The sequence below is a fragment of the Vanrija pseudolonga genome, chromosome 4 (assembly GCF_020906515.1).
Source record: "Vanrija pseudolonga chromosome 4, complete sequence".
NCBI lineage: Eukaryota > Fungi > Basidiomycota > Tremellomycetes > Trichosporonales > Trichosporonaceae > Vanrija > Vanrija pseudolonga.
In genome coordinates, this window is record NC_085852.1 from 398,906 (window position 1) to 423,387 (window position 24,482).

Consider the following 24,482-nt stretch of genomic DNA (forward strand, 5'->3'; position numbering starts at 1 on the left):
CTGTTGGTGCGCGCGCTGCAGCAGCAGCTAGAGCGTCCAAGTCTCTGCTCTCTCTCGACATGCATCCTATCCAACTACCTCAGTTTTCACTCCCTTACTCATCCAACATCGAGAACGCGTTCAAACAAGGCAGCGACACACGCCGCCTTGTAACCCCCCACGACGACCCCATGAACGCCGACTTGAAGAGGGTACGGGAAAACTCCCTAGACGGAGGTTCCTCGCCTTCGTCGTCAAAACGACGCGCTCTCGGCTCACCAAACTCTGGAGCGGCATCCCCCATCGCAACTGGAGAAGATGGCGGCGAAAAGGGCGAAGAGCAGCTCGACGACTGGGAGCAGAAGCTCGAAGTCAAGCGCAAGGAGTTCATCTTCCGCCAGATGCTCGACTACCGCCGCTCCTACGATCGCGAGCATTACCGCGCCAACGCGCTCGAGCGCCAGCGCCGCGCGCTTGAGGCTAGTCTCCGTAGTGTAGAGGCGTGCTGGGAACAGGTGTGTAGGGCGCGTGGTTGTTCTCTGCCGCATATTCTGACACCTGTAGCTCGTCGATTCATTGCAAGAAAAAGCAGGACGACCCGCCGACCTCCAAGTGCCCGAATTGTTAGATCGTACGTTGCACCTGGTCGTGTGCCATTGTGCATGCTGACACACGCAGCCAAAATCGACCCTTCAAAGCCCCAGTCTGAACTGGATAGTGTCCTCGAGTCGCGAATGTCGGCGACGTTGCGACTCGTGTCTGTGTTTTCCGACATTGCCTCGGGCGGCAAACTTCGTGCAGAGCTGGGCGGCGGCGAGCTTGCCAAGAAGCTTGCCAAGGTGCAAGCGGAAGCTAGCTCGTTGCGCACAAACTCGGACCTGCTGCAAACCCAAATAGACGAATTGCGGCAAGCCCGGGATACGTACCAGCACGACCTCCAGCGCGCAGAGAAGAAGCTGGACCGCCAGCGCATGAACTTTGACTTGGAGAGGACAGCTTGGGAGACCAAGCGTGCGGCATCAGCTCCGCCCGCGCAGCCTGTCGCCAACGGTTCCGGGCACTCGACTCCTAACGCTCCCCGAGGCGGTGAGGAGGGCGCGTCCGGTCCCAGCGCTGCCGAGGCTGCAGAAGCTCAGGAGCGTATCGCGCAAGCCGAGGCGCTGGCAGCGTCGCGGCTGTCGCAGTTGGAGACACTTCGCGTAGAGAACACGGGATTGAAACAGGAAGCAGACAAGCTCAGGCTACAGGTGAGTGACGATGAACGCGCAGGGGGATGGGACCGCGTAGCTGATGATCCAGGCGCATCACCCAACAGAAGCGCAGTTGCGCGAGTCGCCCTTCTTCCAGGTCTACCTACAGCGCTTGTCAACCCAGGTGTCGCGGGCAGACGCATTGCAAACTCGATTCGACTCTTCGGAAACCAAGTTGGATCAGCTTAGAGATAGCAACCTCGAGTTCCGGGAGGCGGTTCAGCAGGAAGCAAGGCAAGAGGTCGACACTCTGCGTCAGCAAATGTCCAAGAGGGATACCGACCTGGCCCGGTTGCGTGCCGAGCGCGACAAGCTCAACGACGAGCTGCACGAGCGCAAGCAAACCGAGTCGCTCAAGTCGAACCAGTGCAAGGTGCTGGACGACTTGTGCAAGAAGCGCGAGGACCGAATCACCCACTTGCAATCAGAGGTCGGGCGCCTCAAGGGCCAGGCTGCCGCCGAGGCTGGTGCGGACGGCTACCTCAAGTTCCTGCATGGAGAGGGTGGCATCGACGGCGACTACGTCAAGAGCCTCGAGGATAAGCTTGCTGCGGCTCACGACAAGGTGACTGCGTTGACGGCTCAAATCGAATCGGCTAGCGAGGGTGATGCGGCGGCAGCGGCAGCGGAGACAACTGTCCGTGTCGAGCTGGAATCTGCAAAGCGCTCCCTAGCCAAGTTTGAGAAGATTCTCGGGCCCGAGGCTCTCACCGATGTCAAGGATCTGGGAGAGAAGCTCCGCCAGGCTACCGAGGCCGAGGACAAGCTCAAGCTCCAGCTGGCACAGGCTGAAGAGTCGACTAACGCCCTCTACGCCGAGGTCGAGGGCCTGTCGTCGGCTTGGGACGGCTTGGAGAAGACGCTCAAGGACAAGGTCTACGACTTGCGAGACGCCGAGAACAATGTCAAGCGCCTGGCGACTGAGAAGGCAAAGGCGGACAACAAGTTCTTTGACGCGATGCGAATGCGCGATGCGGTGGAGGCCGACCTGAAGAACACGCAGCGCGTCGTGGACAAGCAGACCAAGCTGCTGGAGAAGGGCCAGGAGACGGAGAAGGCCATGACTACGCAGATTGTAAGTGTGGTGGCGCGGGCGTGGGCTGTGCTGACGCGTTGCAGGCTGCGCAGGACAAGGCCCTCACGACGCTCAAGAACTCGAGCCTGGAGCTGCAGACGCAGGTTGCGGCTGTGTCGTCTGAAAGACGCCAGCTGGAGCTTCGACTGCAGCAGAGCCAGGGGCAGCTGTCAGAGGCGCAGCAGTTGCTGCACCAGCGTGTTGCTGAGGCAGCTGCTGCGAGCCAGGCGCGGACCAAGGCGGAGGAGGAGCTGGAGGCAGCGCAACGCCAGGTCAAGAAGTCGAAGGAGAAGCTTGAGCAGTTGACGGCTGTGGGCGCTGCTGGCAACATGTCTGTCGGCGAGGCGCACATCCGTGAGGAGCGGGAGAAGTTGCTCGTGAGTGGGGTAGATGGCGTGGTTGAACGGCTCATCGCTGACGCTGTACAGAAGCTCCTCCGCTGCTCTACGTGCCACCTCAACTTCAAGCAGCAGGTGCTCACCAAGTGCATGCACACGTTCTGCAAAGAGTGAGTGGGGTGGGAAGGTGGTGTGGGAGATGACAAGTGCTGATGGGTCTAGCTGCATCGACCAGCGTATCGCTACGCGCCAGCGCAAGTGCCCTGCGTGTGGTGTTGCCTTCTCCAAGGAGGATGTGGGGACGCTCTACTGGCAATAGTGTGGTGCAGTGGGCAAGGCAGTTATACATGTTGTACAAGTGGCGTCGTGTGGGACGCTGCGTTAATAAGTAGCAAGAAGCCCAGGTGCACGACATGCAGAGCGTGAGATGTCAGTGGCGATTGGCGTGTTGCGTCATGGCCATGACCAAGGCATCATAATGGCCAGAAGAGTGGAGGAGCCGTCGTCGTCGGCTTGATAGCCGGTCGGTCTGGAATCGGGCCGCCATATATAACCGGCAACAATCACCTCCCATCACAACGCCCCATCGCCCTCGCCACACACAACAAACCACCATGGACGGCATCGGACGGCGCGAACAAGGCCTCCTCTACGCCCGCGGCACATACGGGCACAAGCCCAAGGTGCCCGTCGACGCGGACAGGCTGTACGAAGCGGCACACAAGGTCATGTCCCCAAAGGCGTGGGGGTACGTCGCCGGCTCTGCAGGGCGCAATCGGACCGACAAGGCGAACCAGGCCGCGTTTGAGCGGTACCCGATCGTGCCGCGCATGCTGCGCGACGTCTCGAAGCGGCCGATGGGTGTGAGCCTCTTCGGGGTGGACTATGCCTCCCCGCTCCTCTTTGCGCCGATCGGCGTGCTCGAGATGGCTCATCCGGAGGCGGAGTCAGCCGTCGCGAAAGCCAGCCGGGAACTCGACATCCCGATGGTCCTCTCGACGCAGGGCTCGACGCCGATGGAGACCGTCGCCAAGGCCCTTGGCCCGACGAAATTCTGGTACCAGCTCTACTGGTCCAACGTGGACGCGCTCGCCAAGAGTCTTGTCCAGCGCGCGGAAGCCGCGGGCGCCAAGGTCCTCGTCGTGACCCTCGACACGCACGCGATGGGATGGCGCTGCATGGACCTCGACGAGGGGTTTTTGCCCTTCGCGCTCGGGCAGGGCATCGCGCAGTACACGTCCGACCCGGTCTTCCTGCAGCTGGCGGCGGCGCGCGTGTCGTCCGGCAAAGGCAGCGCGGCGCCGCCCCAGCGCCCGACGCTGAGCGCGCTCTGGGGCCTCGCGAGCATTGTCGGCCATTACCCCGGCAAGTGGATCGACAAGCTCTTCTCGCCGCTGCCCCAGGCGGCCGTCCACTCGTTCCTCGACGTCTTCCCCTGCCCCCACCTGACATGGAAGGACCTCGCCAAGCTGCGCGAGTGGACGAGTCTGCCGATCGTGCTCAAGGGCATCCAGTGCGCAGAGGACGCGCGCACCGCGCTCGAGCACGGCGTCGACGGCATCGGGGTGAGCAACCACGGCGGGCGGCAGGTCGACGGCGGGATCGCGGCGCTCGACTCGCTCGAGGAGATCTCGCGGGAAGTGGGGGGCAAGGTGCCGATCATCTTCGACTCGGGGATCCGCAACGGCGCAGACGTGTTCAAGGCGCTCGCGCTCGGCGCTGATGCCGTGTTGATTGGGAGGCCGTGGCTCTTTGGCCTGGCGATCGACGGCGCGCAGGGCGCGCGCGACGTCATGGCGCGTATTGCCGCCGAGCTCGACCTCACTATGGGCCTGGCGGGGGTCGCGGGCGTGCGCGAGATCAACCGCGAGTGTGTGAGGATTCCCAAGGCGTAGCGAGCGCGTCGGCGCAGCGCGAGCACGAGCTAGGTGGAGGAGGTATGTACACAAGCTGTCATGAATCAGTGAGAAGCAAGCAAGCCGCAAGCACGTGTGGTGTGGGCGTGGACACTGCGCCAAGTGTCACGTCGCGACAACAGCCCATCGACGAGCCAAGCTAGCCTCACTGCCGCCGGTCACGACTTGGCCCGCCAGTCACAACCTCCAGCCAGTTAGTCGTCAGGGCGCTGCACAAACATGGGAACAGTGGCGCGAGGTCGGGTCTGGCCAGGCCTCCAGCCCCGTCGTATCACATCTCGGCGAGTCGGCGCCTGACGCGCCTGACCGGCGCGCCGCGAGCCGCAACGCTGCCGCCGCCGCCTCATCCGTGCCGATCATCCCTGGCAACTGCCGCAGGGCGGGCGTCCCTCGCCTGCCTGCCTGCCCAATGACCTTGGCAGTCGCCATGGCCGTGGCCAGTGCGAGCTCTCTTGGTCCATGCCTTGGCCACTGCCGCATTCCCTGAACATGTGCCGTGCGTGGGAATGGAGTGGTTTGGTGCGCTGGCTGCTGGTCGGTGCGCTGGTCGGTGGGGTGTCCGAGGAGCAGGAGCGAGCGAGCGGACGTCGGTGTCCGCTGCCGCTGACGGGGCTGACTGCGCGCTGCACCGCACCGCACCACATGCGCCGAGAGACGCAGCTAGCGTCTCAGCCTCGCACGTAGACGGGGATAGGAGACGCGCACGCAGACGCATTGCTTGCTCCCTCGACCGGTCTAGCCCCTCGCACCCCGTTATCATGATGGCACCTGGCAACAATTTTTCAGGGGCCATTTGCGGCAATGGCATCGTTGGGTGGACCTGGCACCTCGTCCCTGTGACACGTCGTCGCTGCACGTGTTGTTGTTGCGCACTACAAGCGAGCGGTGTGAGCGTGCGGGAAGGGTAACGGGTCAGAGTCATCCGACGTGCATACAAGCATTGCCCCTTGTCGGCTGGATACACTTCGGACAGTTGGCGTTTCGGCCAAATTGTGTGGGCGTAGAGTGGTTGAGCGGGCGGCGTGCCGCTGACGTGATTGCGAAAATTGAAGCCCGCCAGCCAGCCCACAGCGACGAGCAACAGACAGCACTGCTTACTGCGCTGCGCGTCACTGGCCCCCGGGATGTAGTCTTGGCCAAGGCCAGACCGACACGCGCATTCCCACTAGCGCTGCTTCATGCACGCGTGAGAGCTGCGCTACGTGCCCGACTGGACGGGCGACGCGAAAAGCTTGCAACTCGCCGACGTTACTCCCTCCCCCCTCCTTATCGCGCTGCTTGGTGGTTGGCTGGACGTTGTAAACGATCGCACATTCCCTTGTCCCTGAGTAGTCAACTCCTGCTGCCTCTCCGCCTGCGCGCCTCCGCACCAGAATAATAATTTCGACGAGTCGCGCCACCGCCGCCTTGCTGCCAGTGCTGTTGTTATCCTCGTCCTCGGCGACGGCGTACCGTGCGTTCCATTCAGCCGACACGACGACAGCGCTGCATTGCATTGTATCTCTCTCGACTCCATCTCATCACTCTATCACTCGTTGCCATCAATCACACCACACACACACACCGCACGGACAGCGGACACGTTACGCCCGGCCCGACACGGACCGCCCCCGACCCCTCACTCCCCACCGATAGCTCGTCGTCTGTATCTGGTGGACACTTGGTCGACGCGATAGCTCGCCTTCCTTCCCTTCCCTCTTCTTCCTTCCTCGCCAGCCCCCCACCATGCCTTCCCTCTTCGGCAGCAGCTCGAACCACGGGCACCACTCGCCCGGCCTCTCGATGCTCTCTGGCTCGCGGTCGCGCCCAGTCTCGAGACCAGCAAGCCCCACCGCGACGGCGTTCAGCACCGACGACCCGCTCAACGACTACTTCAGCGCTAACGGTAACGGTAACGGCGTGCCCGTGCCCAACCGCCCCTCGCTCGCACACGCAGGCAGCAGCGCCTTCTCGTACGTCTCTGACGGGGTCGCGTCGACGCCCCACACGCCAGTCGGGTCGTACTCGGCCAGCAACTACGCCTCGTCGCTGCACAATGGCTCTAGCGCCACCCACCAGCCCCTCGAGATTGTGCTCGACTCGGACAACCTCGTCCTCCGCGGCCAGGGCGGAGACCTCAACCCCGCGTACCTCTCTGGCCACCTCTCGCTCTGGCTCAACGAATCCACCAACGTCAAGGACATAACCATGACGCTGACCGGTAAAGCCAAGGTGCACTATACCGAGGCGTCGACGTGAGTAGTGCCGGGGAATGAGTTCGAGCTGTATTCAGCTCCACTTTTGACTCAGCCCCCCCAATGACCCTTGCAGCCTCCGCGACTCCAGCTGACACCCATCCGCAGCCACAACTACACTCACCCTATCGTGCACCATGACTGGTCGTTCCTCGACTCCACAAACGGCAAGAAGGGCAAATCCCACACCCTCAAGGCAGGCCACCACACCTTCCCCTTCTCGTTCACGCTTGACGGTAACCTCCCCGCCTCATTCACCACCTTCACTGGCGATGGCGATGTGACGTACAAGCTGCGCGCGACCGTGATCCGCTCGGGCCTCGCCTTCAACCTCAGCACGGCGCGCACGTTTGAGCTCACGCGCAGCTTCACCCACGAAGCGCTCGAGTTCAACCAGACCCTCGAGATTGAAAACACTTGGCCCGGCAAGATCATGTACAGCATCACGATCCCGTTCAAGGCGTACGCTGCCGGCGACGACATCCCCGTGCTCGTCAAGTTCATGCCGCTCGCCAAGGGTGTCCGCGTGCTCAGCGTGTCGTCGGTGATCAAAGAGTACTCGCTCGTGCAGACGCGCACGAGCTCGCACTCGGACACACGTGTCGCCATTGCAGTCAAGCACGAGATCCAGGACGGCAAGGCGGTCCAAGTCGAGCGCGAGGTGACTCGCCCCCCGCCACACTGGCACGGCATCACCCAGGTCGAGTGGTCGCGTGCCAACTCGGCTTCCAACACCCAGCCCCCTACTCCCCCGAGCGAGACGACCGACGAGCCAACCAACAACTCGAGTGCCTCGCTCGCTGGCACGGACGTTACCGACGTCAACGTCGGTGACCACGAGGTGTCGACCAGCTTCAACGTCCCCATCCCTCCCTGGACCACCCCCAGCCACTCGGTCAAGCCAGTGTTTGTCAACCACAAGATCAAGTGGTCGTGCTCCATCGCCAATGCCGACGGACACATCTCGGAGCTGCGCTGCGCCCTCCCGATCATCATTCTCGGCCACAGCATCCTCGACGAGGCGCGCACGAACAGCGCTGCGACCCGTGCGCTGATGGTGAACGGTGCTGTTGATGAGAATGCAGCCGCCCAGATCGTCGACCTCCCGTCTTACAGCAACCACGTTTACGACCGTCTGGCTGTGACCGATTCGACGGCCACGGCCGGTTCGTCGGGCTTCTCGAGCATTGCTGGTTGGCGCAGTGTCAACGCCACGCCGCACCACTCGCCATCGCACACCCCGCCTACGTCTCGCCCTCCCTCGCGCCCCGCCTCGCCGGTCCATGGCAGCTCGCGCAACTCTGTCCACGAGGTGATCAACGACCTGCCACCGAGGCGACAGCTCGAGCTTGGCACTGAGGCATCGCTTCTTCGTTCGCTTGGAAACCTCGGTGGCCCAAGCGGCGAGCAGGACTCTGGCAGCTCCGGCGTCTCGGGCCACCACTCGGGCGTTCACTCCGGTGCGCACTCACAGCCCGTGTCTGGCCCGCACTCTGGCCACTCGACACCGCCCGACAGCTTTGCCATGTCTCGCGAGGGCTCGCGGAGCCGCACGACGTCGCGCGCGGGCTCGCGGGCTGGATCGCGTGCCTCATCGCCCGAACGCGGACACGGTGAGCGGCCATCCGCGTCGCGCCGGAGCACCGGCCTCGGCGGCCTCCTCCACCTCCCCACTGGCCTCAAGCCTCTCTCGGCCCTCGGCGGCAAGTCACCTATCCTCCGCCACGGCACCGGCAGCGGTGGCGCGAGCTCGGCCTCATCGCCGATCCTGTCACCCAACTCCCCCGGTATTGGTCGTAACGTGTCGTTCATCAGCCTCGGCGCCAACGGTGGCGTCAGCACGAGCAACACTCGCCAGTCGGCCGTCACGATTGCGCCGTCGGCATTCACCCGCCCCGAGCGCCCTCGTCGCAGCAGCACTGGCGTGACCAACTTTTCGCTCGGCGGAGCTGAGACTCCCGACGACGAGGAAGAGGCGGTTGGCCGTCTGTCGCGCGTCCCGAGCTACACCGACAACGGGGACGCGTTTGTCGTTCCCCTCGACCCGTCGCTGCCGTCGTACGTCGACTCGGAGCGAGAGATTGAGCGCGCCAGGAGCCACATTGATCTCATGCGCGCGCGGAGCGACACTTCGCTCGTCGCCCTCGGTTCGGCGGCGGCAGCGGCGGCGGAGGAGCGGGCGGAGGCGGAGATGGAGGGCGAGCACGCCACGCCTCACGCCCCAGCCCCGGCCGCAGCGGCGTAACGCAAACACACACACACATTACACTCATCATACCTACATAGACTACACCAACACCGCTTTTTCCCCTATCCTGTAGCACCATCGGATGTTAAATGTACAACAGATTATAGACTATGAACAATGCTCCTTGATTTCTTTCCTGGTTTGAGCGGTGACTCCTTTCTCCGGTGGGGTCGGTGGAGGTGACTGGCTGGTGCGGTATGGGCGTCGAAGCCCGCGACCCGGCGGTGGTGCGGTGGTGCTGCCTCCCCGCGTGCCAAGCCCGCCCTCAGCCATCTGGCCGTGCCCTTCACCAAGCGTCTCTGCTACAAGAGTAGTGCGGCCTTGGCTACAACCTGATCGGAACGAGCGGCACTGTGCTTCCTGCCCACCTCTCTCCTGGCCTCAAGTCGCCGTCGTCACCACCGCACTGACGGTGCACCCTCCCATCGCTGTCGGCACCTGGACTAATTCCAAGAACTCAATTGCACTACCCCGTACATTAACGCTGGGCACAAAGGTGTCCAGCAAGCGGCAGCAGTGGGCAACTGCCCGCGCGCGCGAGACCTGCAGGGGCACGACCGCTGGGCGGGCGCCACACGCGCGTGATTTCTTTTTTGTTACCACTTTGAGCCGCGCGGCCCTGAAGAAAACATTAAACCAGGCGTCATGGCAGCCGACATGCCGCATCGCACGGTGAGCGCTCGCAGCTCATGTCAGCCATCTCTTGCTCTGCCAGCGTCGTAGGCACAACGTAAGAGGGCGATTCCGGGTCAAGGGACCCTTGGGGGGCGACAGCCTTTCGTCGTTCCCTGGCTGGGACCTGCCTTTGCAATGAAGACTCGACTGGTACTGGCCTAGCGCTGTTCCATTCCATTCTGCCACCGCTGTGTCTGTTCCCCCCCAACACCAGCCCCCATAAATACCCCCTGGGCCACTTTACGTCTTCCCCATCTCCCACCTTTTCTCACAAGTTGCTGAGCAACTGTAGTCTACAGCTGTGCTGTCCGGAAGCTGGCCTTCCACCACCCTACCGCTCTCTTTCACTGCCCCGCCTTGCCACGATGCTCCTCCACACCCTCGCCCTCCTCTTTCCTCTGCTGGCCGCAGGTGGGGCCCACGCCGCCGGCGGCGACCACTACGTCCCGCACCGGGTCGGCACGGCCAACAATGTCGTCGGGCGTGATGCCCTCCCTGCGCCTGCCGGCGGGGACCACTACGTCCCCCACCGCGCGGGTGGCGCGCACCCCGTCCGCGAGGTCCACGAGTACGTCTACTTCGACGAGCGCGGCCTGCCCATCACGGCCACGACGACAATCACGGACGTCAAGACCATCACGCAGACGATCTGGGTCGATGCGGTGCCTACGTCCGCGGGTGGCAACGACACGACGACGGCGGCGCCTACGACAACCGAGTCGCACTCTGCGTCCGAGACGGGCTCTGCGTCCGAGTCTTCCTCGGCGTCGGAATCCCACTCCGCCTCCGAGTCGGCGTCTTCCTCCATCGCCACCGGCACCGCCTCCCCCTCCGACTCTGGATCCTCCGCCCACCCGTCCGAGACGGCCTCGTCGTCGGCCTCCGCCTCCGCATCAGACTCTGGCACCGCTGGACCCACCGCCGCACCGTCTTCCTCCGGCCCCGTCCTCCCTTCAGGCGGCTTAATCGTCAACCCGCCCTCAAGCGAGAGCAGCAGCGCTAGTGCGACCGCTAGCGCCAACGCCACCGCAACTCCCTCGGAATCCGCTAGCAACTCTGGCTCGGCCGCGCCGTCTGCTTCGGAGGTCTCGTCGTCGGCTGTGCCCTCGGCGTCGGCTTCCGAGTCGGCCTCTGCGTCGTCGGCGTCCGCTTCTGAGTCTGCTTCGGCGTCGGCTTCTGCCTCTGCGTCCGCCTCCGCCTCCGAGTCGGCCTCGGCGTCCGCTTCTGCCTCTGAGTCCGCATCGGCGTCTTCCTCTGCCTCTGCCTCTGGATCTGCGTCGGCCTCCGCCTCCGCCTCTACGTCCGAGTCTGCTTCTGCGTCGGCCTCCGCCTCTGCTTCTGCGTCGGCCTCCGCCTCTGCTTCCGAGTCTGCTTCCTCATCTGCCTCGGCGTCCGCCTCGGATTCCGCATCTGCGTCGTCCGAGTCCGCCTCTGCGACCGCCTCGGCCACCGACCCCTCCTCCGCCTCGGCCTCCGCCACCGCCTCTTCCTCTGCCTCTTCCTCCTCCACCCGCCGTGGCCACCACACCACCGATGCTACCGCCTCTGAGACCGCATCTGAGACTGCGTCTGAGACCGCCTCGGAGACCGCCTCGGAGACCGCCTCGGAGACCGCCTCGGAGACCGCCTCGGAGACTGCCTCGGAGACTGCCTCCGCCACTGCTTCCTCTACCGCCGCTCCCTCTGCCTCTGCGTCGTCCGGTCCTCGCCCTGGTGGCAGCGTCGGCGGCCGCATCATGGCTGGCTACTACGCCGACTGGTCCGCTTCCTACCTTCCCCCCGAGTCGATCGACTGGTCCAAGTTTGACGTTGTCGACTTTGCCTTCGCCGAGCCCACGTCCGACGGTGGCCTCCAGTTCACTCAGGACAACTCGTCTGACCTCCTCCATCGCCTTGTCAATCTCGCTCACGCCGCTGGCAAGCGGGTCAAGCTGTCTGTCGGCGGCTGGACCGGCTCGGCCTACTTCTCTACCCTCGTCGCTTCGTCTGGCTCGCGCAACCGCTTCATCCAGAACATTGTCCAGGCCTACAACGCTTACAACCTCGACGGCATCGACATTGACTGGGAGTACCCCGCTGCTCCTGGTGCGCCCGGTAACGCTCAGTCACCCGACGACTCGGCCAACTACCTCGTCTTCCTCAAGGCTCTCCGCGCTGCTCTTCCCGACGGTGCGCTCATCACCGCCGCTACCCAGGTCTGGCCCTTCTACGGCCCTGACGGACAGCCCCTGCCCGATGTTTCCGACTTTGCCGCCATCTTTGACTGGATCCTGTTGATGAACTACGACATTTGGGGCTCTTCGTCCCAGCCCGGCCCCAACGCCCCGCTCTCGGACGGCTGCAAGAACTCGACTCAGCCTACTGCCAACGCCTACGCTGCTGTTGCCTCGTGGCAGGCTGCCGGCTTCCCCGCAAACAAGATCACTCTCGGTGTCCCTGCCTACGGCTACCTCCAGAAGTCGTCTTCCACGCACCTCTACCAGCGCAGCTGGCGCGGAATGTCTCCTCCTCCCCACAAGCGCCAGAGCGGCTCTGTCACGGTCAAGAACGAGGCCGGCGGCACCACCAACGGCCAGATCATGTGGCACAGCCTCATCGACCAGGGTGCGCTTACTCTATCTGGCGGCTCGTACGTCGGCGCTGGTGGCTTCACTCGCCACTGGGACGAGTGCTCTTCGACTCCCTGGCTCAAGTCTGAGTCTTCCGGCCAGATCGTCACGTACGACGACGTCGAGTCGATGAACATGAAGGGCCAGTTCGCTGCCCAGGCCGGTCTCAAGGGCTGCAACGTGTTCTCAATGGACGGCGACTACCTGGCTGGTGGCTTCCCTCTGACCGACGCTGTGCGTGCGGGCATGGGCATTTAAGCGGCCGACCGACAATGACGATCCTCAACACTCTCCACCCCACCCTCCCCACCCAACCTCCCCTCCGCAACAACCTACCTACCATACATTGCCCAGCTGCTGGGAGTAGACTACACCAATACTGTATAGCCCATGCTGGACATGGAATTAAATGCATACTCATGTAACTTGTGACGAAGCGGAATGGGCATGTGGGCATGTGACCACTGGCCGGCTATTGATACCAGGCCAGGCCCATGTTCTAGCGCAAAGTGGAGGTTGTCACCAAATTGCGTAACACTTCCAGCTGGCACACTAACATTGTCGACGACGACGACAACGACAGTGTTCACGGCGGACACGACGACACGACGACACCATGGCGGCGCAGGCAGTGCACGGTAATCTGTCCCACGCGATGCGGGACAACTATGCCGAGCATGGCGTGGACGAGGTGGGTAGGCGGGGCGGGCGGGGGAGCGAAGCGTAGCCGTCGCCTTGTCTCCATGGTCGCTGGGTATCGTCCTCAATGGCTACCCCATGCCAGACGTCGCTACCCCCTCCCTGAGCAAGGTGACTGACACGCGCAGTACTACAAAAAGGTGGCCGCGACGTACCGCAACCCGTTCTACCCCGGCATCCGGAAGGCAAGTGGGCTATGCGCCGGCGTAGCTGACCCCGCAGGTCGTGTGGACGTTCATGACGCGGTGGTGGGAGGCCGAGGGGGTGAACTATGGCGGGGAGAGGGCATTGAAGGTTCTGGATATGGCCGCGGGGAGGTGAGTCCGAGGCCGGGAGCGTAGCGGGCGGTGGTCTGTCGACCGTCCCTCTCCGTGAGTGAGCTGACAACGCAGCGGCGAAGCAACCCTCTGCCTCCTAGAATGGGAGAGCGCAGGCAAGCGCTCCGCCTCCCCCTCGTCCCCCTCATCCCCGACCAAGTCCCCGCCCCGCCTGCCACTAGCGGTGCAGAGCACGCTGCCCTCCCGGCCCGCGTTCATCCCCCCGAACGCGCGCCGACGGGCCGCACAGGGAACGAACGGCGCGGCGTCGGACGGCGCGAGCACGCCGCGCGCGCGCGTGTTCTCGGGGGCGATTCCGGCGTTGCCTAGGGGACTGGTGCTCGACGTTGTGGCTAGTGATCCTGTGAGTTTGAGATGAGCAATGGTGGGCGGGGTGAGAAGCAACAACCAACTCGGCGGTCAAGCGTCGCTCTCGCTCACATCTGCGATGTCGAGCGGCGGGCGGGCGGGCTGGGGGTCGACTCGAGGGTGGGCCTTGAGTGCACTGGCTGCGAGTGGCGACCGAGAGCAGTTCTCTGCATTCACTATGTGGTGGGCTCAAGAGTGCCACGAGCTGTGCTGTGAGGACGACTGCCTGCCTGCCTGCCTGCCTGCCTGCCTGCCTGCCTGCACCCACTCGGCTGTGAGGCCGGCAAGAGCGCCGGTACGAACCCCGGCGCGCCTCTGCGTACAGCAGTCCCACCTGCGTGCGTGGCGACACGGCCCACGCCAAGCCCACCGGCGCCCACGCGCGCGTATCCCACCGCCCCAATGACATGAGGGCGATGGCACGCCGATGACGCGCCGAAATGTCCCACTACGAGGCATAGCTCGCGCCTCTCGCGCCGGTCGCTGGACTAGTGGTTCATTCCGCGCAGCGCGCAGCGTAGCTCGCGCCTTATCTCTTCCTGGCCCCTTTCCAAGCCGCTCGCTCACTCACCGCAGTATACCGCGCCAGCATACTTTGCACGCACGTCGCGCGTGTGCCACCCACTATCGTTCTCGGACCTCGCCTCGGGGCGCCTGCCACCAGGCTACGACGACGAGCAGGGCGGGGAACCAATCTGGGACATCATCGTGTGCAGCTTCGCCCTCCACCTCTTGACCGAGCCGAGCGAGCTGTTCGCCCTGCTTGATGAGCTGAGCCGGCGCGCGACTTGGCTTGTCATCATTGCGCCGCACAAGAAGCCAGAGGTGAGTGGCGTGGCGCGGTTCCCAGCCCTATGGCGCCTCGGCGGCTGGTCTGACTGCTATTGTTGGCACCAGCTACCGCCGTTCCCAGGGTTATCGTGCTGGCGGCAATGGTGGCATCGGTGGCAGCGATTGCCACTTGATTGTTGTGCAAAGACTCCCCGTGTCCAGCCAGTAGCCGTGTCACTCGTTTTATCTGCGTTTCGCTCGCTGACACTCGTGCTTGCTTCTGCTTACTTCTACCGCGGTGCCTGCTATCCACATATGCCGTTGGACACACCCGCTCGCTCGCTCGCTCGCTCCGATGGCTCCGATGCCGTCGCCCAAACCTTGCGCCTCCCGCCCCGTTCCCACACTTAGATCAAGGAGACATGGGGGTGGTCGCGGTGGGACATTGCCGCGTGGGCGCCCGCCGGCGACAAGCTGTACGGCGGGGCCAAGCGCGAGGAGGATGACGAGACCGAGCTCGAGATTGTGCGCGATAAGTAAGTGCTTTGGGCAGCCGCTGGCGTACTGGGCCGTCTTCGCTCCCCCCCTCGCGTCCGCTTGGCACGCTAGCGAGCACGAGGGTCGCGCGGGTCGCGACAACGTGTCGAGGTCGCAGCGTGTAGGCTGTCGACAGCTGCCCCGTCGATGACGCATTCCGGCGGCATGCTGCGGCATGCTGCGGCGGCAAGACCTGCCGCTCGCTCGCTGGCTCGTCTCGTCTCGTCCGTTGGTGTCGGTTGGCACTGCCCGCTTCAGGCTTGCAGGCTTGAGATAATGTTTGAGGGTGGCCGCTGCTGGACGCGCTAGTGTGATGATCGCTGACACGTTTCCTTTCGCTCCAGGGTCAAGCTAAGGCTCTACCGCTCCCAAGCAATCTAGTTGGGCTCGTTTTCCTAATCTAGCACAAGGGAGGGTCTGGCCTCATGCGAGGCACTCACCGCCAGTCAGGCTGCCAAGCTGCACGTTTGCAATGGGTGCCTCTTTCTTAGCGCATAAGCATAGCTTTGTATGGTTGTTTGACGCGCACGGAGTATGAGGTGGCATGGTGGCGCGGCGACACTGGCGGCTACCAACCCACGCCCGGCCCATCCAAATGGAGAGAGCATAGAGATTAGCACTTGACGGCATAATGAGCGGGCGCGAGCACCAGCAGTAGCAGAAGTGGTACATAATGAGCGCGATGAGGCAATGTAATCAATCAGACGGGTGGTTGGAGCGGCCGCGTAGCGCCAAACAGCTGGGGAAGTGGCTAGCAGCTGGGCGTGTCGTGTCATGAGCACTGTCGTCGTCAATACTGGCATGCAGCAATGTTTGCTGGAGTATCACGTTTCGAAGTGCTACTGCATGCCGTGAGATGCTTCCCGCAGAGAACGATATCTTTCGGCCTCCCGCCAGTCATGTCCCTCGGGGAATGGTATGAGGGTGGTGCGTGTGGTGTGGGTGGTGCCTTTGTGCCTTTGGGCCTGTGTGTCTTGCTTGGTGTCTTGCTGCTGCTGTCTTGCTCAGCTCTGCTGGCCTGCCTGCCTGCCTGCCTGCCTGCCTGCCTGCATGCTCCCTGCCCTGTCCTGTCCTTCTTTCTTTCTTCTGGGCATCTGGCCCCTCCTTGCCTCGCTCGCAGGCAGCCTATCTCTCGCCCCTGAGCCGGACGAACAGCGCAAGACAAGACAGCGCTAAACGAGCCGGCGCGCCGGCGCTCATGTCTACTGAAATGTAGATTTGATTCACAGGCACCAGGCCCAAGACAGGCAGCCACGGCACAGGGTCCTGCATCGAGCTAGATTGTCAACAGGGATAACGGCAGGGTTGGGGTGGGTGGTGGCGTCCAGTTTATGGCGTCTAGAATACCGGGGCGCAAGTGGTGCTGCAGCAGTGGCCAGTGGGCAGGCAGGTCATCTTGTTTTATAAAGCTCACGCATGCCGGGTTGCTGCTGCTGTTCTTGCTCGTCGTCGCTGAGGAGTGAGCGAGCGACAGTGACAGTACAGCAAAGACGACACCGACACTTCGCCGACGCCGACACACGCCGCCCATTCGAACGACGGCGTAAGCCCCCCACCACACCAACAACAGTGTACGCTCGATAAAGTTGACGCCCGTGGCGGCGCCTCCGATCCCCCCTGCTTTTGCGCAGCAAGTGACCACCCGGGTCGTGCGCGGCGAGCGAGTGTGGTACATACCTGTCGTCGCTTGTCGCTTTTCTTTGTTTCTTTCTTGCCTTGTCTTTTGTTGTCGTCGACGACGACGCGACCCGAGCCGAGCCCAGGCCGCACCGACACCCGACGAGAGAGCGACGCGACGAACCACTCTCTCGAAAAGACGACGACGAGAGATCGTCGCCCACCTCCCACCGACACCGTCGTCACCGACCTGAACCGAACAACGCAGCCGGCCGGCGTTCGTCGACTGTGCGCTTTGCATTCGCCGACGACGCGTCTACATAAGCATCTGCAAGATGGCGAGTGCGCTTCCCTCCCCCCCACCACTTCGCGCAATGGGACAATCCCCACCCACACGAGCAGCGAGCATCAGCGCGCTCCTCGCTGGCCCACTGCCCAGCGTCATCGTCACCCCGCCCACGCCGCGCCCGCTCCTCGCCAGCCTGGACGACTACTTCGCCCCCACTGGGCCAGAGTACGACCCCGACCTGCTCGGCTACGGGCTCGTCTACCCCCGCCCGCAGGACACACAGGTGCGCATCCGCGCCCAGCGCCGCCGGAGAGCAGCACCACCCACACGCGACCTCGACGACCTGTGTACCGCGCAGATTCCTGGTCTGATGGCCACGGCCGTCGCGCTCGGCTTGCCCTTCCCAGCCAGCATACGCTCCTTTAGCAAACCCCGCACGCGCTCCCACCTCGGCATGTTCCTCACCCTGCTCTTCTTCACGGTCGTCGTGTCCGCCGTGCTGCATACCCAGGTCGACACGCGCGTCGTCGGCATCACGATGCCGTCCCACCAGCACAAGCACGACTACGAGTCCCTCGTCGTCGATCTCCCACCACGGCGTGTGGTCAAGCTCGAACATGTTATAGAGGCCGGCGCATTCCACTAGACGGCTACGGCTACACACAACTAGACAGACAAGGACGCTAGACATCTCGTTGTAAACTATACTTGGGATTAAGGACAATCATTCTATGCATATACATAGACACTAGGCCATGACAAGAGTTGTCGACGTCGTGGTGGTGACGACGACGCTGCTGCTGAAACGGCCACTGCCGCCGCCCTCACGCCGGTGCTTGCACACGGGGCACGGACCGACGCGGACACGCACCATGGCTTCGTAGCTCAGCTTGGCTCCGAGCGCCCGCTGCTGCGCTACTCGCGTACCGCCGCCCATAGGCTTGTCGGCTAGAAGCAGGTGTGTCACTGCCGAGTTCTCCGGCCGCTCGGGAAGCTCGATGTCGTCGTTTAGCACAGCACATGAGGCATGAACCAAGTGGCGGCACAAGTAAATCAAAGCCAAGGGTGCTTCCGCAGAAGTTGTCGGCGGGAAGGCAAGCTTGCCGCATATCTCGCAGGTGGCAGTTTCTATTCAGTCAGCTTTAAATTTCAAGCCACACCTATTCAAACTTACCAATCTCGTGACTACCTTTGGTTTGCCCGGCCTGGAGCCTCACAGCCAGGGCGTTGCAGTCTCCATTTAGAATCCGTTGGCACCCTTCAAGAAGTGAGACCTGCAAGTTGGATGCCTGCAGAACCTTGACCAGCGCAGGCTTGAGTCCAGGGATCTCGAGGCCCTCCTTGATCCTCTCAATGAGACGGACCGGTTTGATCTCGGCGCCGCCATGTTCCAACAGTGCGCGGATGAAGTCTGGTCTCGTCTCTGAATGCGTAATGAGCGCTTCCCATAGGTCGTCATCTCTCTGCTCCTCGGCAAACGTAATGGCCAAGCGGACGTCCCCTAGGCGTTCAATGATCAGATTCAACGCCTTCAGGTTGTCGCCCATCCGGCCAAGAAGGAACACGGTCTCGTGGACAAAGTCGTGTGCTTCACATATCCGGAGCGCCCGCTCCAGGTCGTAGAAATTGCTGGCCCGAAGGAACGGCATGAGGCGGTCGTGATCGTACGTGGCGTAGAGCTCAACCTTATTCGTTAGCGATGCACGGATGGTCGTGACGTACCATCCGATCACTGTACTGCTGGCATGCCTGCGGGTCCTTGGCGAACAAGGCGTCGAGATACATGTACAAGAACTGCGGCTTCGGTTCGAGCTGCTGGACCACGCGGTCGACCTGGGGTCATGTCAGTGGCGCTCTCCTTGGTGCACTCACAGGAATGGACAGAGTGTGGTCCACGAGCAGTTGGATTGCAGCGCCGTGCTTGCCCTCCACAGGGGCCTTGGGATCTGCCTTTATTCTCGCCCGGTCAAACTCGACGAGCAGGAGCGCCTGCTCCTGGACGGCATCGAAGAGGTTGTGCTCGCGGATGAGGTCGAACACATGGGGCTTGCGCAGGCGGAGGTAGTAGGGCAGTGCTCGTGCAGGCTGGCTCCGTCGGAGGTGGCTGAATGTCAGTAACGTTCGCCACGCGCCGACCCACATCTCAGCCATGACCTCAAGTAGCACAGGGTCGTCCTTGGTCGCCTCGAGCTCGCTCTGGACCGCACCAATAATAGCAGCGCTGTCGTAGATGTCGATAGGCCAGACCTTGACCGTTTCGAGTAGGGTGCCCTTGTCGTTCACAAGCAGGTGTCCAAGAACCATCTCGTAGACCGCTTTTGACAACTGAGGATTGGACACTGGGATGTACGGGATGATGGCCTGGAAGAGTTAGTGGTGAATCCCCGATCAAGACCACCACTTACTGGCAGCTTGTGCTGCTGCACAAACGAGTAGATCCATTTTTCCCAGTTGCCAACATCCTCGCCCAGGACCTTTGGCGCGAGGGTAGCTGCCTGCTCGTAGTTGCCTGTAATGTCAGCTAGATCTAATCAACTCAGCTCACCAGCTTCCACGAGGTGCTCCATGTACTTGCGCCCGATGGCCTGCACGTCAGAGGCGCCACCGTGCTTATCTCTCAGCGCTTCCGCTGCCGTCAACGCCTCCTGGAAGCGCTCGCGCTCGACAAGCCAGTCGATGTGGTCCGCCTCGTCGCGCGGCCGCACAACAATAATGTCTTGTGGTGTGAGCACAAGCGAGACACCGACGTCGTCCTGCCGCTGCGACTGGATTAATGTGTAGTCGTTGCAGCTGTACCGCTCGAACGCGGGGACCGCGAGCTCGTCTGCGGCAATCTCGTCGCCATGGCGGATGATGCGAACCTCGGGCCGGTTGGCCGCCTTGCGCCGTTGCTCAGCCCGATCCTGCGTCGCCTCGTTGTCGTAGGTATCTGGGGGGATGTAGGCGAGCATGATGTATGCCGACGACTGGTACGGGGTCAAGCCGGATACCATGCAATCCACCTCCCACACTGACGAGACCTCGATGGTGAGTGGCGGAACGCCGGGCTGCGGCTTTGGCCGGCTGCGGATCCGCACGATCTTGACGTACTCAGCCCATCCGATGACGAGCGTGTGGTCGTCCTTCCACATGAGGGTGCACTTGAACAGCTCGGCGCGGGGTGCGTGTGCCCCGCGATCGATATAGCCTATCCTCTGTCCCGATGCCGTGTCATAGATCTTGACGCCGAGGTCGTTGGCCCATGCGATGAGGTTACCGCGCCACTCGATCGCCCAGATCGGCCCCTCGCCAGAATGCAGCACCTGCTCGCGGTACCCTAACCACCCCTTCTCCTGGAGGACGAGGTTGCCGAGCATGCCGCCGCAGACAAAGGCTCGCGTGTTCTTCTTCGCGAACCCGGGTTCTAGCGCAATGGCGTTCATGGGGCGCTTGTAGTCGAAGGCGTACGACTCGGTGCTGGTGAGGGAGTGGATGACAACCCGGCCTTAGACGTTAGTACTGTTTCCGAATGCGCACTCACCCTCCATGCTGGCCGTTGCCACGAAGTCGTTGTCCTCATCGAGTCGGAGAGCAGTGACGTTGGCGGCGTGAGGTCGGAACGAGTTAACCTTGGCTCCACCGTACGACAGGACGTGAACCATGCCCATTTGTGTTCCAATGGCGATCACTCTGGGCGAGACGTCTATTGCTGTGGCGCTGTCGCGGCCTAGCAGCTCCGGTATCCTTCCCTCTAGCCGAGAGTATTTGAGGACACTGTGGAGTTAGGGGGGCTCAGTGAAGACAACTCACGGCTCCTCATCCTCATCATCATCGTCGTCATCTTCTTCGTCGTCTTCCTCAGCCTCGTCTTCGTCTTCTACTTCTTCGTCGTCGACTTCTTCTTCTTCGTCGTCGTCGTCGTCCTCCTCATCTTCAGCCACCTGACCAGCTGCCGCTATCTGGTCATGTAATGTAGCAGGTGGATCATCTTCTTCTTCCTCTTCGTCCTCATCGTCGTCGTCATCCTCGTCCTCATCTCCTTCGCTCTCCGCATCGTCCCCATCGACATCCTCCTCCTCCTCCTCCTCTTCATCTTCCTCGCTGTCGTCATCATCGTCGGCCTGATCCGGAGGAGCGACAGGGTCAGGGGCGGAATCCTCCACGCTGACATGAGCGACAGCAGAGCCATTCACCCCGGCATCGGTAGCCTTAGCCTTGCCCTTCCGCAGCGACGAGGTCTCGGAGCTGAGCGATCTTGCCGATGGGGACCGAGATGGGCCGGCTTGCGGTTCTGGTTCGGGCTCAGCGACGGCCGGAGCCGCTCTGGCGGCAGGTCGACGCTTTCCTCTTCTCGGCGCCATTATGTTTGTCGAGGTCGAGATGGAAGGGGGGTGATGTGTAGATGAGGCTGTGGCCATTGCCGCTTCATTGCCTGCTGGGTGGGTATGTGTGGAGGTATCCGAGACCAATGACGAAACAGGAAGGGCGGCGGCGGCAACTACAGTAGGGCACACGTCATTCCCCACGTGGCATTATCACAAGCCTCCCACTCCGTCAACAACAACAAAGACCACATCGGCCCAACAGCATGCCCATCCACACACTTATCCATCCCGCAAGATGGCAGACGACTCAAGAGACCCACAACTCTCGCGCGTGACCGTCGAGCGCGAAGCCGACTGGCTGCGCGTACAGGCCAACACGGACGCAGCACTCACCGCCGCGTTGGAGGCACGGCTGGCAGCCCTCCCCGGCGGCGCGAGAGGGGAAGCAGCGCGGAGAATACGGCCGAAGCTCGAGGAGCAGGTGGAGCAGGTGGGTGAGAGACTGTGGCTCGGGCTCACCCATACAGGTCCGCGAGCGCATGTGGAAACTTACGAAGCCGAACCTCCGAGTCAACGGCTTCAACTACGAGGACTTTGTCGAGAGTGCGTCGGCCGGCGTGAACGCTCACGCATAGCTGACGTTTAGCCACTGAGCCGTTCAACGAGAGCCTGGACCGTGAAATCTGGTCGCTGAATACCGAGCGAGTGCGCTGGGAGTCGGTCGTGGCGGACAAGCGGAGGAAGAAGGCCGACGAGGTGGCCAACCTGGTCGAGGATCTCGAGGAGCGGCGGGACGCAGCGACGTGGCGCCCGAGCGCGGGGGACGTCGCTGCGCTACCTTCTGAACGTACGTTGCGCTGTGAATATCATCTTGGAGGCAGAGCTAATCGTCGCAGCGGGAAAACCGGTGGTCAACCCCGACGATATTACCCCGCCCCCGCGCCACGCAGAGGTCAAGGAGACGTTCGAGACGGTCAGCGCGCACTTCTCCGAGCTGACGGCTGTGAGTGGCTTCTGTGGGACAGATAGGTGGGTGGCTGACATATCACCCAGACCGCACCCCAGCAGCTCGCGAGAGCAGAGCGCGTGCTCGTCGTCCAGCAGGAGCTGGCAAAGCTGCCGGCGTAGGATACCAACAGATCGCAACTTGTACCACTACACTGGGCTTTTTATTCAGGATTCTATGTATTGTATTACACGGATGCGTGCGGTGCTCATTGAGCTGCACGGAAATCTGAGGGCGTAGACCCAGCAAGCGAGCCGAAGGTCTTCCGAGTCACCTCCCCTGCAGACTCCATCTCATCCCAACAACTGCCTCTAGTCTTCTCACTCCGCCATGAAGAGCACTCCCCACTACCAAGAACTACCAAGACATCGAACTCCTCCCCTCACAGCCCGATCTCTAAACCGCAGTGGTGCATGCAATGCTCAATGAATCTCCTCTCCACTTATATCCTGTATCCGCCGCCCTGCTTGGACGCATCATGCAGAGCCGACCAGATACCACGCGCTGCCTCGCCGCCAGGACCAGCCTCAAGGGTGCTGTTCTTGAGGTTCTTGATCTTCGCGCCCGACGAGTTGAGCACCAGGTCGACCTTCTTGGCCACCTCGTGGTCCTTGAGGTTGTTGACGCAGATGACCTTGTCCCGGCCGTTGGTGTAGTGCCCGCGGATGACGCCCGCCTTGCCGCGTTTCAACTTGCGCACGACGACCTCGATGTCGGGGTTGGCCTTGGCCATGGAGAGGAGGGGGCGGGCGAGGTAGTCGCTGGGGCGTGAGTCAGTGGGAGGTAATGGGTGACGGCAGGCAGGAGGCAGGCTCACCGCAGACCAGCCTGCGCAGGCGACTCGGCGTCATAGTCGAACACGATCTTGCGCAGCGGCGTCAGGAAGTGGTTGTAGCCCGGCACGGGGACCGAGCGGGTCAGGTTGTTGATGGCGCCGAGGCGGACCATTGTGGAGGAGGGGGAGGTGGTCGGGTGAGGTGGGAACGGCGGAGAGTCTGAGATGGGCCGGTTTTTCGGTCGCTGGTGACGGCTACGCAGTCTGTAGGCCGTATCGCTCCGTGTGAGAGTGTCCGTTTCGTGTGCCGAAGTGCGTGCAAGTGATCAAGAATGTTGTTCAAGTCGTTGTCATTGCTCGCCGAGAAAAGTCGAAATGGATCGGCAAGTGGTGGGTTGTGGAAATTTGGTTCCGTCGTCACTCACCCAACCCGCCTCGACAACCACAATAGAAGGCCAACATCTCGACAATGTCACTCCACTCTCCACTCCACGCACGCAATGTCGCTCCCAACTCACATAGGCGACCCCTCGCCGCACGACCCGCTCGTGCTCCTCCCGCTACCGGCCAAGCTCCCGCCCTCGCCACTGCCGCAGCTGCACGACCTCTCCGCCCAGCTCACGGCACACCTGGGCAATGAGCCAGCGCCGGACCTGCCGGTGCTCACGGCGCAGATGCGCTCCACGACCCGCGCAAGCCAGGTCCTCCTAAACGCTGCGCGTGCGGGCGCGACCGACGCCCGCGCTGGCTTAGACGAGGCCGACGTCGCGCTCAGAACGGTCATGTACGAGCTTGAACGGGTGCGCGAGGAGATGGCGCAGTGCCTGAGCTATGAGTGGGTGTGGGGTTTGGACGGGGCTGACACCTAGGCCGATGTACGAGTCGCTTGATATTCCGGACGAGGAGGCGTTCCTCGCGAGCGCGGATGCCGAGGTACTGGCCAGCTTGCGTGAGTCTGCTGGCTGGTGTGTTGACAAAGCTGACTCCCCAGCCGCTGATGGCGAGCCCCGAGCCCAGGCCCTCATCATCGCCCGCCTTGAGGCCGAGCTCGCAGCCATCACGGAGCGCGAGGCGACGGTCGCGGCGCTCATCGCCGAGCGGGACGGTGTCGTGCGTACCCGCAAGGCGCTGCACACGAGCTATGACAAGGTGGACAAGATTCTCGACGACTACGTCAAGGTGAGTGGGCGGGTGGCGAGCAGCGGGTTGCAAAGCAAACCGCTGTACCTGGATATGGATACGACCAGGGCACAGCTGACATCCCAGACCACGGCCGCGATGGCATACAAGACCAAGGAGGTCGCCAAGGTCCCCCAGCCCAAGGCGCCCGCAACGGCCGAGCCGGCGGCTACCACCCCAGCCCCCACACAGGCATGATTTCCCGCAACGACATATTCCCAGCATTACCAATACCCTATCACATTGATGCATCTGTCTGTAGCCCGAGCGGAGCGTCTGTGGGTGAGGCAGCGGG

The 24,482-nt window shown here is 62.7% G+C and overlaps 9 protein-coding genes across 9 annotated transcripts; 7 read left to right on the forward strand and 2 right to left on the reverse strand.

Annotated features, from left to right (window-relative positions):
- Positions 1–76: 76 nt before the first annotated feature.
- Positions 77–3,075, forward strand: BRE1 (E3 ubiquitin-protein ligase BRE1). Its single transcript, XM_062771938.1, has 7 exons — positions 77–494; positions 544–610; positions 658–1,226; positions 1,279–2,304; positions 2,349–2,681; positions 2,733–2,812; positions 2,865–3,075. The coding sequence occupies exons 1-7, from the start codon at positions 171–173 to the stop codon at positions 2,959–2,961; spliced, it is 2,496 nt and encodes an 831-aa protein (XP_062627922.1). The 5' UTR covers positions 77–170; the 3' UTR covers positions 2,962–3,075.
- A 181-nt stretch (positions 3,076–3,256) lies between these two features.
- Positions 3,257–4,537, forward strand: SPAPB1A11.03 (putative lactate 2-monooxygenase; the record flags this gene model as incomplete). Its single annotated transcript, XM_062771939.1, has 1 exon — positions 3,257–4,537. One exon carries the CDS (start codon positions 3,257–3,259, stop codon positions 4,535–4,537), a length of 1,281 nt encoding a protein of 426 aa, XP_062627923.1.
- A 1,461-nt stretch (positions 4,538–5,998) lies between these two features.
- Positions 5,999–9,161, forward strand: SPAC31A2.12 (Arrestin domain-containing protein). The gene is made up of 2 exons (XM_062771940.1): positions 5,999–6,792; positions 6,901–9,161. Exons 1-2 carry the CDS (start codon positions 6,284–6,286, stop codon positions 9,035–9,037), a joined length of 2,646 nt encoding a protein of 881 aa, XP_062627924.1. The 5' UTR covers positions 5,999–6,283; the 3' UTR covers positions 9,038–9,161.
- Positions 9,162–10,080: 919 nt separating this feature from the next.
- Positions 10,081–12,582, forward strand: chiA1 (Chitinase A1; the record flags this gene model as incomplete). The annotated part of the gene is made up of 1 exon (XM_062771941.1): positions 10,081–12,582. One exon carries the CDS (start codon positions 10,081–10,083, stop codon positions 12,580–12,582), a length of 2,502 nt encoding a protein of 833 aa, XP_062627925.1.
- Positions 12,583–17,008: 4,426 nt separating this feature from the next.
- Positions 17,009–17,569, forward strand: LOC62_04G005409 (uncharacterized protein; the record flags this gene model as incomplete). Its single annotated transcript, XM_062771942.1, has 1 exon — positions 17,009–17,569. One exon carries the CDS (start codon positions 17,009–17,011, stop codon positions 17,567–17,569), a length of 561 nt encoding a protein of 186 aa, XP_062627926.1.
- Positions 17,570–17,652: 83 nt separating this feature from the next.
- Positions 17,653–21,263, reverse strand: VPS41 (Vacuolar protein sorting-associated protein 41; the record flags this gene model as incomplete). Its single annotated transcript, XM_062771943.1, has 9 exons — positions 17,653–18,051; positions 18,098–18,608; positions 18,646–18,756; positions 18,796–19,027; positions 19,064–19,284; positions 19,329–19,432; positions 19,469–20,407; positions 20,444–20,676; positions 20,713–21,263. 9 exons carry the CDS (start codon positions 21,261–21,263, stop codon positions 17,672–17,674), a joined length of 3,282 nt encoding a protein of 1,093 aa, XP_062627927.1. The 3' UTR covers positions 17,653–17,671.
- A 236-nt stretch (positions 21,264–21,499) lies between these two features.
- Positions 21,500–22,355, forward strand: LOC62_04G005411 (uncharacterized protein; the record flags this gene model as incomplete). Its single annotated transcript, XM_062771944.1, has 5 exons — positions 21,500–21,717; positions 21,755–21,830; positions 21,874–22,074; positions 22,124–22,230; positions 22,281–22,355. Exons 1-5 carry the CDS (start codon positions 21,523–21,525, stop codon positions 22,353–22,355), a joined length of 654 nt encoding a protein of 217 aa, XP_062627928.1. The 5' UTR covers positions 21,500–21,522.
- Positions 22,356–22,634: 279 nt separating this feature from the next.
- On the reverse strand, positions 22,635–23,346 carry mrpl51 (54S ribosomal protein L51, mitochondrial). Its single transcript, XM_062771945.1, has 2 exons — positions 23,051–23,346; positions 22,635–22,994 (listed from the first exon to the last, which is right to left on the reverse strand). Exons 1-2 carry the CDS (start codon positions 23,179–23,181, stop codon positions 22,676–22,678), a joined length of 450 nt encoding a protein of 149 aa, XP_062627929.1. The 5' UTR covers positions 23,182–23,346; the 3' UTR covers positions 22,635–22,675.
- Positions 23,347–23,492: 146 nt separating this feature from the next.
- Positions 23,493–24,426, forward strand: LOC62_04G005413 (uncharacterized protein). The gene is made up of 4 exons (XM_062771946.1): positions 23,493–23,843; positions 23,878–23,957; positions 24,000–24,187; positions 24,275–24,426. The coding sequence occupies exons 1-4, from the start codon at positions 23,509–23,511 to the stop codon at positions 24,383–24,385; spliced, it is 714 nt and encodes a 237-aa protein (XP_062627930.1). The 5' UTR covers positions 23,493–23,508; the 3' UTR covers positions 24,386–24,426.
- Positions 24,427–24,482: the final 56 nt, after the last annotated feature.